Source organism: Vulpes vulpes, chromosome 10, assembly GCF_048418805.1.
Source record: "Vulpes vulpes isolate BD-2025 chromosome 10, VulVul3, whole genome shotgun sequence".
NCBI classification, from domain to species: Eukaryota; Metazoa; Chordata; class Mammalia; order Carnivora; family Canidae; genus Vulpes; species Vulpes vulpes.
In genome coordinates this window covers 38,890,967-38,903,966 of record NC_132789.1, presented here as the reverse complement: position 1 = coordinate 38,903,966, position 13,000 = coordinate 38,890,967, and the positions used below count along the sequence as shown (strand labels likewise).

The 13,000-nt window shown below is 36.5% G+C and overlaps 1 protein-coding gene across 9 annotated transcripts in view; it reads right to left on the bottom strand.

The window, feature by feature from the left end:
* The window catches only part of FOXJ3 (forkhead box J3), a 142,236-nt gene that overhangs the window by 79,767 nt on the left and 49,469 nt on the right, over window positions 1-13,000 (bottom strand). For all 9 annotated transcript variants that reach the window (XM_025983740.2, XM_025983743.2, XM_072723655.1 and 6 more), the window contains one exon: window positions 7,391-7,465. In XM_025983740.2, the coding sequence (XP_025839525.1) occupies window positions 7,391-7,465 (75 nt within the window). The remainder of the gene's footprint in view (window positions 1-7,390; window positions 7,466-13,000) is intronic.

Below are 13,000 nucleotides of genomic sequence, written 5' to 3'. Positions count from 1 at the left end.
AGTATGGTTACTGTGTTATTAGGTTAGGTTAATTCAACACTGTCTTGTACCTTAGTATTTTGTCAAACTAATTACTGACCCAAAGACCAAAAGAATTTGATGGCCAAATGAAATTATAACTGACAACAATCCACATATTCTTCAAATGGTGATTAAATGTGGTAAATCTATACAACAGAATATATAAAACAAAAACAATGAACTGCTAAAACAACAACATAGATAGAATCTCAAATACATTATGCTAACTGGAAAGAAGCCAGATCCAAAAGGCCACCCACTGTATGAGTCCCACTTACATGAACTTCTGGAAAAAGCAAAAATATAGATTGAAAACAGATCGGTAGTGGCCTGGGGGTGGAGGAAGAGGCTGACTACCAACGGACAATAATGTTCCATATCTTGGGGATCCCTGGGTGGCTCAGTGGTTGAGTGCCTGCCTTCAGCCCAGGGCATGATCCTGGAGTCTCAGGATCGAGTCCCACATCCAGCTCCCTGCATGGAGCCTGCTTCTCCCTCTGCCTGTGTCTCTGCCTCTCTCTCTCTCTCTCTCAATAATGAATAAATAAAATCTTAAAAAAATATATATGCTCCATATCTTGATCACAGTGTTGGTTACACTGTATGCTTTTGTCAAAACAACTAGAATCGGGATCCCTGGGTGGCTCAGCGGTTTAGTGCCTGCCTTTGGCCCAGGGCGCGATCCTGGAGTCCCGGGATTGAGTCCCGCATCGGGCTCCCAGCATGGAGCCTGCTTCTCCCTCCTCCTGTGTCTCTGCCTCTCTCTCTCTCTCTCTCTCTATCACAAATAAATCTTAAAAAGAAATAGAATTATACACCAGTGAATTTTACCATATATAGTTTTTTAAATTAATTTGTTGACAAGGCACGCCTGGGTGGCTCAGCGGTTCAAGTGTCTGCCTTCAGCTCAGGGCATGATATCGGTCACAGGATCGAGTCCCACGTCGGGCTCTCTGTGAGCATCCTGCTTATCCCTCTGCCTGTGTCTCTGCCTCTGTCTCTCTCTCATGGATAATAAAATAAAAATCTTAAAAAAAAAATTGTTGACAAAAAAAAATATATATATATATATACATATATATATATATATTTTTTTTAAAAATAAATAAAATAAAAATAAAATAAATAAATAAATAAATAAATAAAAAATAAAAAAATAAAAATATAAAATATATATATATAATATATATATAATATATATATATTAAATATAAATATATATAAATATATATATTTATATAAATATATATATTTATTTATATTAATTATATATATATTAATTATATATATATTTATATTTATATATAAATATATATATATTTATATAAATATATAAATTTATATAAATATATAAATTTATATAAATATATAAATTTATATAAATATATAAATATATATATAAAATATATATAAAATATATATTAAATATAAATATATATAAATATATATATAAAATATATATATATAATATATATAAAATATATATATATAAAATAAAAAAATAAAATAAATAAAAAAAATCTTAAAAAAATTGTTGACAAAAAAAAATATATATATATATACATATATATATGTATATATATATATTTTTTTTTTACAAAATACTTTTTGTAAAATCTTAAAAAAAAATTGTTGACAAAAAAAAATATATATATATATATATATACATATTTTTTTTTTTTTTTACAAAATACTTTTTTTAAAAGTAGTTTAGAGATGGGAAAAAATAGAGGAGGCCAACAAGAACAAACTGTGACTTCCCATCCTTAAAAGATAATGGAGAATATGGCATGTGGAAATAAAAGGCCACTCTAACTCAACTGCCTTTCCTGAGTATATTGTTAGGGCTCTGTGCAGCACATTTATTTCTGCAATGTTCTCTCTGAATAGGATCCTCATCTCATTCAACTCAGTCTTTCAAATCTCTTCAAATGCCAGTGCTTATTTACTTTTAGGCTTTCTAACCTTGCTTTGTCTACTGAACTGTCTCACATTCAAAATCCACCTTTGCCTTAACATGTATTCCCTGGTACTCATCCTTTTCTTCACTCTTGGATCTCATGTGAGTACAGTGGCCCCCTCTTTAACCCCAGTTTCACATCCTGCAGTTTGTCACAAACTATGGTCCTTCTAACATATCATCAGAAGGTCAAGAGTAGCCTAATGAGCCATCACAATCCTCCATCACTCACCTCACTTCATCTCATCACGCAGGTACTTTATCATCTCATATCATCATAAGTGGGAATAGAGTATAATGTATTTCGGGGGGATGACATTCACATTTTTCCTACAGAATAACATTAACACTGTTCTATTTTATCATAAGTTATTATCTCTTACACTATGCCTAACTTCTGAATTAAATTTTATCATAGGTGCATATGTATAGGAAAAAGACATGCATAGGGTTTGGTACTTTCCAGGGTTTTGGGCATCCACTGGGGTTCTTGCAATGTATCCTCTGCAGATAAGGGCAGATTACTGTACTTACATTAATTCCCTTAATTCCTGATTCTATCTCAACTTTATTCTCACTGGTCCCTTAGCTCAATTTGATCGTGTCCTCTTCTCAGCCTTCGAGGGGCTCTTACCTACCACGAATTAAAGCCACAAAGGTTATTAATTTGATCTATCCCTAAAGTGCTTCAGAAGTGGCAAACTCTAAAATATCCCTGGGAACCCTACCAGTGTTTTTTCAATCAAATAAATAACATGTCCTTATTTTTGTCTAACCAAACTCTTGCTTTTATCATTAAATCCCACTTCCTATTTGGTTTTATACAAAGAGGTCAAATTCTTCACAAAAATCATGCATCTACTTTAAGACTAGTATTAAAATTACACTCTTACCTTCTTTCCTCAGAGTAAATACCACATACCTGTGATTTCTACAACACTGTTAATCACTTAATATCTTACATACTTTCAAACCTCTCTAGTTCTTCTACATCTTTTAACAAATCAAGTGACCAAAACAGGATACTTATGAATAAGAAATAATTTATAAATAAATACAACACAATACTAATATGGCCAAAAAAGAAAACTCTTTGTAAAAAAGAGATCAGTCAACTATGCTATGGTCCCCATACTATGACAGTGGACAAGAATAGGAAAAAATCAGTCCAGAATTTCAGAAAATTCTCTAGCAATTGTTTCCTCACAAACCACTCTGATTTTCACAGCCACCAAGCCTTTATGAACTTCCTATTTCCAGGCAAGAAAAGCATGCTCCACCCTGCCCTAAAAAGCTCTTCTTAGCATGAATCCACTAAAGTTAGTCTCTCTCAGAACAGGCAGGTGGCCCTCATAGTGTCTTCTTAGCTACTACCTCAGTTCTATTAGAACTCACTGCCACCAACTAATTATACAACTGTTGAAACCACTTCCTGTAATCTTTTATTTCCTTTAAAATCAAAGATTCATTTTTCTGAGCTGGAGAAGAGGAAAAAAGGTTGAAAAAAGATGAAGGCAGAAAGCAAAGAAAGAGATAGGATTTGTTTTCCCATAATGTGAAAACATTTACCTTCCTTTAAGATAATTAAGAGGCATGTGTAAATAAAAGGCAGGATAAGAAGACTTTAAAGACAATTAGATCATAAAACAAACAGAAAATAAAACTAATAAAAATAGAAAAGATAATTAAAAATGGAGATGGACTATAAGATGCAGAAACAGGATTGTAATGAAGATAAAAGAAAATAGACATCTGTCTTAAAAGAGGCAGCAGAGTTACTGATGCAAAACATAATTTCATTTTGTGTTTCTTTTTTAAAGAAAGCAATATTGAGGCTATTTGAAATTAGTTTCAGGGAACATAAGAAGACTGATCTCAGCCCATTAATGTATACGGGAGAGATTCAAATATTAAGGGATTTCACGGCAAAGACTTCTAGAAAATGAAGGACTGATTTAGGAATAAATAGCCATATAAAAACATCTGTAATTCAACAATACTCTTCTAGGTTTAGGCTGGCCTTCATATTTCTCTGGTGATACACTGAACAGGAAGCTATACAGATAAAAATACAAGAAGAAGATACTGGATGTGCTACTTCTACCTCTACCTCTTGGACCCTTATGAGTCATGGCAGCAACTAGTAAAATCCTAAGGGGTTAAAGTCCACCCCATACCCAAGATCAAAAACTACTCCCACCCCACCTTGGCTCAATGGTTTTCTCCCACTGTGGTGAGGGTGGTTTTGGAAAAGCTCCTCAAATGCCAGGCAACACTGTAATACAAAAAGAAAAAACAATTCATAAGTACCAAAACTTAACTAACATTTTGGCCTCCCTCTCAAGGAAGATTGGTGTAGTAGAAAAAGCTTTAGTCTAGGAACCAAGGAAACCAAGGGTATTCTGCTTGTGCAGCCTTCATTCTAAGATGTTTGTTACATTCCAGATAGGGAGGACACCAAAACTCTCACCTGCTAAAGGTTAGTAAACTAGTGGAACGTAAATCAGAAGCTGCGGATGGTCATCATTGCCATTAACTGGGCTGATAAAAGCAGCCATCAGAGAAGCCGGTAGAACTAAGGGACTTTAGTAGACTCAAGTGACACAATTTAAGAACCAGGCTCCAGGGATCCCTGGGTGGCGTAGCGGTTTGGCGCCTGCCTTTGGCCCAGGGCGCGATCCTGGAGACCCGGGATCGAATCCCACGTCGGGCTCCCGGTGCATGGAGCCTGCTTCTCCCTCTGCCTGTGTCTCTGCCTCTCTCTATCTCTCTGTGACTATCATAAATAAATAAAAATTAAAAAAAAAATTTAAAAAAAAAAAAAAGAACCAGGCTCCAGTTCCTCCTATATAAATTTTCTCCCTTAGTTCGTCTGTAATGGGTTTCTGTGATTACAGGTAAGTCTGGCCAATACACTTGAGTTCTAATTCCACACTGAATCTGGACAAGTCATTCCTCATATATTAGCCTTAGTTTCCTTTTCTATAAAATGGGTTAGATCTGAGGTTTTTCAAAAATGTTTTTTAGGCAATAGTATTTTTAAATAAAAAAATTGTATTTTGGTACCAAAAATTAAAATGACTTTATTCCTATAAATGCATTTTATTAAGATTCAATTTACATGTACTTCTGACCAAAGAAAGAACAATGGATATTTAAATCTCACCTTGAGACTGAAAATAAAAATGTCTTTATTAATATAATGTACTTTATAAGATTAAATGTATGATATTCACTATTATGACCAAAATTAATTATAGCAAAGACGTGCTTTGATTAAAACAAGACTTTAAAACTGGAAACTAATGGGAAAAGTTGAAATTTGTTAAATTCTCAGGATTCTGAGAAAACATGTTTTCCACATACGCCTTATCCCATGATACTATTTAATTAAAGGTGGAGAAAGTTTTAGGTTCTGCACAAAAGAAAACCTGACAGCACAAGTTCTTTTTAAATAGATTGCCAGTTGGTTAAGACTTAGTACATAACATAGTAAAGCAATCAGGTGTATTGGGCTTTTTTAATGATTTAAACGTCATGTAAAAATTATATCTGAACCAACTATTTATAGTATTAAATCAGTGCTCTCAAAGAACTCTACTAAAATAATCTCTAAACTCTTGTAGGAACATTTTCAGTCAGATTCATATATACTCACTGCCCATCAGAAATTGTAATGAAGCAAATATAACATTTCTTTTTTTATAATAAGCCTGCTTTAAAGAAAAGAAATACAACCTTAGAGAATTATAAACACAGCAAATAACTGAGTCAAATAAGAAGACTATAATAATAATCTATTCGATCTTACTGAGAACCAACTTGATGGGGCACATCACAGAAGGTACTATAAAATATACATTAAGAGTGCATTCTTTATAGTGGAAATGATTAACTTTTTATCTCTAACCTCTAGAAGTTATCTATCTAGCAGAGGATACCATTCATTCATTCATTCATTCATTCAACAAGAGTGCCTCATCCGTGACACCAGCCACTGTGCAAGCAAATGGAGCTAAAAAGTGTGTGTGTGTGTGTGTGTGTGTGTGTATCCATACATACACACACACACGCACACGATCCCTACCCTCTTAAAGTTTAGACTTCAACCTAAGGACAGCAGATAATCCATGAAGATTTTAAACAAAGAAAATTTTTAAAAAATTAAACAAAGAAAATATAACAGGATAACATTTTTGAAAGATAGCACTGGCTACTATGTAAAAGTTACTATAAAGAAGTAGTAAACCCAAGGATAGACTGACTGGTTAGGAGCTACTACAGTGATGACCAAGTAACAGAAAATCAAGAGGGAGTAACAGACTCAGATGAAGTATACGGAAACAAAAAAGCTTCAGAGAAGAAATGCTGTAGCTCATCAACCTTAAAAGACCCAAAGAGTAGGCCACACAAGTAGAGAAAGGGAGTTTGTGCCGTAGGAGATAATCATACGAAAAGCATGTTTGGGAAACTTCAAGAAGTTCCTCAGAGTCAGTTTGAATATGAATCATAGCTAGAAAGGTAGATCAAGGAAAAGCATAAAGGGTATTTGATAACACAAGGAAACATCTCCAAGACACTGACCGGGCAGTACTTTTAAGTAGGGGTGGTAACATAGCCAGGTTTACATTTTAGAAAGATTCTTCCAGGGATAGTTAACTTAAAAAGACCGTTTGGCTGGTTAGACTTTTTAACCAGCCAAACAATAGTGCATTTGCCAATAGATAAATACACTGTCTCAAAATCATCTAATAATGCATCCTGACAACCAAATTATGGCCCAAGAAAGTACTCTGAGCTTTAGAAACCAAGTAACTAGTACCAAGTTCAGGTCACACTGCAGTTGATATGGCTATTAAAACCAAAAAGAAGGGAAGTCCCTGTAGATAAAATACTAGAAGTAAAATGGTGGCAGGAGATAAATAGAATGAAAAGGAAAAAACATCAACTAAGAAATTAGGGAAACAAAGAATTTTATTTCAGGGTAAGAATTATTGGCACTTCTGTCAAGACCTACCAAATATACCTCTTATATGCAATAAATAATGAACTGTGGTTCCTGACAAGCAATTCAAAAACCAAATAGACACTACTTAAGAAAATAAACAAAACTAGATTAGAAGCAGCAACCTATTACAGAGGACCAGCTCTACACTAGAAGTTACTTCCCACTGCTTAAAGAGAAAGCTCTCTCTGCCTGGTTGGTCCTTGAAGATTACCAACTAAATGGGGATGAAGTAGGGTAAAGTGAAGGAGCATCAGGAAGGTTCCTGACCAATGAATTAGACAGGTTCTTGAGTGCTCTCATTCCAATTCTCTATGTGTAACAGATTATTACTCAGATACAAACATGACAACAGATAAATAATGAAGAATCCAATTATTTTATCTTAAGATAATGAATCCTACCTTTCCGGGATCATCCTTTGATCGAGGCACTTTAAGGAAACACTTGTTCAGTGACAAATTATGTCGTATGGAATTCTGAAATTAAAGAAAAGCCACAGGGTCATTGGAATCCAAGAGACAAAAACTACTCTTAAAAACAGAATCAGAAGCCTAAATACCTCTGTGCACTAGAATACAATTTCAAGCTTCAAATGTAAGCCTTTCCAATTTTTAAATTATCAGTGCTGCAAAGTAACTACTGGGAAAGACAGCTTCTAGTAAACTTTATAAAACTCCAAATGATGAAACATGTATCCCATTTTAAACGTTTATTAAGACCTTTTAGGAAGATGTGCCTATGATTAATGTTAAATATTAAATACGAAATATAAAATTGTATATTACATCATGACTATGACTTTTTTTAAGATTTTATTTATTCATGAGAGACCGAGAGCCAGAGAGGCGCAGAGACACAGGCAGAGGGAGAAGTAGGCTCCATGCAGGGAGCCTGATGTGGGACTTGATCCCGGGTCTCCAGGATCACGGCCTGGGCTGAAGGCAGCGCTAAACTGCTGAGCCACCCAGGCTGCCCCATGACTATGACTTTACCTGTGGTATTCATTCATTCACTTTTTTTAAAAGTAGGCTCCATGCCCAACATGCAGCTAGAACCATGACCCTGAAATCAAGAGCTGCATGTTCTACCAACTGAGCCAATCAGGCAACCCCCATTCACTCATTCTTAGAATTACCCAGAATTGTAAAATGCTAAGTTATTCTACCTGAATTATAGGAGATAATTTTTTTCTTTCCTGCAATGTTCAAATAAGCTATAATGCACAAGTATTATCATTTTTCTAATGAGTTAAAAAAATGTTTAAGCAAAAACAATTCCACTGTTCCATTACAAGAATGTATAGAAGCTAATTAGGTTCTTACTTCAATTTGTAAGAAAACACATAAAACAGGGTAGCCCTGGTGGCTCAGCGGTTTAGCGCTGCCTACAGCCCAGGGTGTGATCCTGGAGCCCCGGGATCGAGTCCCACGTCGGGCTCCCTGCATGAAGTCTGCTTCTCCTTCTGCCTATGTCTCTGCCTCTCTGTGTATCTCTCATGAATAAATAAAATCTTAAAAAAAAAAAAACCACATAAAACAGTGGCTACAGAGGGCTAGCAAGAACATCTAGCTTCATCAATGCAGCAAGAAAGAATAACTATCCTGGATAGCAAGAAAATGAACTCAGCGACCTGAAGAATCTGTGAAACAGAAAATCTTCTCTTGAATAAGGACTGTGCCACAATTTTTACAAAAAATACCCAAAGGCCATTTCTTTTTTAATTTTTTTTGTTAACTTTTTTTATTTATGATAGTCACAGAGAGAGAGAGAGGCAGAGACATAGGCAGAGGGAGAAGCAGGCTCCATGCACTGGGAGCCCGACGTGGGATTCGATCCCGGGTCTCCAGGATCGCGCCCTGGGCCAAAGGCAGGCGCTAAACCGCTGCGCCACCCAGGGATCCCAAGGCCATTTCTTTTTAATACAATGTTCCAAAATCCATTCCATAATTTCTGTGCCAACATGGCCAGGTATTTGGTAGAGAGGGGGCTCCAAAAGCATTTAGCCAATTTTAGGGGAGTATTTAGGGCATATTTTAAACATAAAATCCAGAACTCTAACAACAATGCCTATATGAAAACTTTCCTCTCAGGACACCTGAGTGGCTCAGTGGTTGAGCACATACCTTCAGCTCAGGTTGTGATACCAGGATCCTGGGATTGAGTCCTACATCGGGCTTCCCATAGGGAGCCTGCTTCTCCCTCTGCTATGTCTCTGCCTCTCTCTCTCTGTCCCTCATGAATAAATAAAATCTTTAAAAAAGAGAGAAAAATTTTCCCCTCGTAGAGGAATATCAGGATTACAAAAGTCTTTTAAAAATGACCACCGAATATAAATTCAAGCCTATCTTATTACCAAACACCAATTTCTAACTTAAGAATGGGAGTTCCACCTCTGCTTGGGATATAAACAGCTACAGAGAGTAATGATCGCTCCCAAACAATGAAAAAACATTTAATGGTGAAGCCAAAAAACAAAACCAAGAAAATCCTATTTTTGAGTCACATCAGAGAGATGAAGCTGCAAGGCAGCACAACAAATTAAATTCCTAAGAAGGACAAGCCCATTCAAGGAGAAAGCAGACAAACTGTCTCATCTTTTGGCAGAGAGTATGGGAGAAAGAAGTGGCCACCATCCAAGCATCCAAGAAACTAGCTAAAATTTGTAAGGTAAAGCATAGGCTGGTGTGCTTTTTTTTTTTTCAAGATTTTTTTTTTTCAAGATTTTATTTATTTATTCATGAGACACAGAGAGAGAGGCAGAGACACAGGAAGAGGGAGGAACAGGTTCCCCAAAAGGAGCCTGATGCAGAACTTGATCCCAGACCCTAGGATCACTCCCTGAGCCAAAGACAGAGATTCAACCGCTGAGCCACCCAGGCGTCCCCGATGTGTCAGTTTAAAGTAGCAAGGGCCCCAACCATAAGGGAAGTTCCTACTCACTCTTAAAGCTCTTTCCCCATGAACCTTTATCACATGCTCACAAGAAAGAATGGGAATAAGAAAGGAGAACAAAAAAAAAAAAAAAAAAAAAGGAGAACAAAGAACGTTTCCCTTGTAGTTCATAAGCAGGAAGGAGGTAATAGTTGTAGTGGGAAATAAGGCCCTACCACCTTCAAGAGATCTCACAAAGCAACTTTAACTGTGAGGCAGGAGCAGCAAAACTCACCGACAGGACTCTGGCAAAGATTGATTCTGAGGGAAGAATGGAAATGATGGAAATGAAAACCCTCTCAAGACACAAGCAAAGATCTACTGATGGCTGGGAAGGAAGAGTAGAAGCAAACCCCCTTTACCTCTGGGAAAACTGTCAGAAAGTACCTTGGACCCGGGACCCTACATTAAAAGAAACTATAGATACCCTAGTATGGCTCAAGGGAAGAAACACTGAAAGGCCATACCTCAAGTCCAAGGGCCTAAGTATGACTGAGGCTGAATCAAGAAAACAGAGGGACACCTGGTTCGTTCAGTGGGTAGAGCATGTGACTCTTGATCTTGGAGTCATAGTAGGGGCCCCAAGTTGGGCATAGTTATTTTAAAAAGGAAAGGAAAAGGAAAGGAGGAAGGAAAGAAAGCAGAGAAAACTCAAAGCCCCTATCCCAAGCCCAGCAGTGAATAACAAGTGAGAACAGCCTATTGATAGAAGACAGGCAGGAACATGGAGAGATCCCCAATTGTAGCAAGGTAGGCAGAGACAACAAAAATCTAAAGAGAAAACAGGAAAATTGAGAAAATTCTATAGTACCCAGGCACCTCATTCCAAGTACAGGTAATAAAAGCCTATTGCTACAGCAATGCAAAGTCTGTTATACTGAAGGTAAAGATACCAACAACAAAATCCAAATCCAACTCAATTATTGACAAATTGATTCAACTCCCCAAACAAATGGCCTGGGGAGAAAGACACTTGTCCATCTACAGGTATAAACATTATTTACCTTGGGTTGCCTGGGTGGCTTGGCTGATTAAGCTCTGACTCTTGATTTTGGCTCAGGTCATGATCTCAGAGTCATGAAATCCACGCTGGGTGTGGAGCCTGCTTAAGATCCCCTCTCTCCCTTCTTCTTCTGCCTCTCTCCTCAGCCCCCACCAACTACACTCGCTTCCTCTCGATACCATTTATCTCAATCTTGACCATTCTTCTATACATATTATCTGGCACTCAGTCAAACATTGCAAGACATGTAAGAAATGCAAGGGAAGAAACTCCACTGTCAAGACATAAAACTATCAACAATATTCAAATGAAAGGTCTTAGAACTATCAGACTAGAACTTTAAAATAACTAACTGATATGTTCCAGGACCAAGTAGAAAAGGTAGTAACTTGCATAAAGAGATAGGGAATTTCAAGGACACCTGGGTGGCTCAGCGGTTGAGCACCTGCCTCTGGCCCAAGGCATGATCCTGAGTCCCAGGATTGAGTCCCACATCATGTTTCCTGTATGGAGCCTGCCTCTCTCTCTGTGTGTCTCTCATGAATAAATAAATAAAATCTTAAAAAAAAAAAAAAAAAAGAGATGGGGAATTTCAACAGAGATGTGGAAACTGTAAGAGTGAAATGTAAATAATAAAATTAAAGGACATAATCAAAGATAAAGAACTCCCTAGATAGATTCATCAGCAGACTGGACACAACCAGGGAAAAGCTCAGATATTTGAGGCTAGATCAACAGAAATTATCCAAATTGACACACATGTGAACAAACTTTAAACACACACACACAAGATCATTCAAAAACTGTGGAACAATATATGTAATGGGAGTCCCAGAGGAGGAAAAAAAAAGTATGGAGAAGAAAAATGTGAAGAACAGCCAAGACTCTTCTGAAAATAATTCAATACATCAAATCACAGATGCAGAATTTCAGAGAACGCCAAACGGAAGAAATTAAAAATTCACACACCTATTTTCATTAGAGGTCAAAATGGTGAAAATCAAAATGAAGAGAATATTGTGAAGGCAGCAAGAGGGGGAAAATTATGTACAGAGGAATAAAGATAAAAATTATAACATCTCAAAACTGTGCAAAGTTTTTGAGCCATCTCAAAAACTGTGCAAATTAGAAGGCAACAGAGTGACATCTCCAAAATACTAAAAGAAAAAAAAAAACCTATTCTGTATGCACTGAAAATGTCTCTCAAAAATGAAGACAAGATAAAGACTTTGAGAAAAGCAAAAGCTAAAAGATTTTATTTTTTATAGTGCCTGTTGGCTGGTAATGCTATATGGAAGTTCTTCAGGCAAAAATGTAACAAATAGGAACTTGGATCTACAAAAAGAAATAACAGTTCCAGGGGCACCTGGATGGCTCAGTTTGTTAAGCAGCTGCCTTTGGCTCAGGTCATGATCCCAGGGTCCTAGAATCAAGTGCCATATTAGGCTCCCTGCTCACCCAGGAGACTGCTTCTCCCTCTCCCTCTGCCACTCCCTCTGCTTGTGTGCTCTCCCATGTGCACTGTCAAATAAATAAAATCTTAAAAAAAAAAGTTCCAGAAATTGTAAAAATGAAGGTAAATTTTAAAAACACTTTTTCTTATTTATAACACTTTAAAAATATTAACTATCCAGGGACTCCTGGATGGCTCATCGGTTTGGCGTCTGCCTTCGGCTCAGGGTGTGGTCCCGAAGTCCCAGGATGGAGTCCTACATTGGGCTCCCTGCAGGGAGTCCTTTTCTTCCTCTCTGCCTGTGTTTCCCCATTTCTCATAAATAAATAAAATCTTTAAAAAATAATAAATAAAATAAAATAGAACTATCTCGAGAAAATATAACAATTATGAAGTTTATAATATAAAAGTAAAATGCATGACAACAATAGCACAAAGGATGGGTCAAAAGAATTAGAAACATAAGGTTTATAATGTTCTTACACTATACATAAAATGGTATAGTTGAAGGCAAACCTTCATAAAGATGCATATGGTAAAACTAGAACAGTCACTAAAATTTAGAAGGGGTATAACTGATAAAATAATAGCAGAAATAAAATGGAATCATAAAAAATAGCCCAA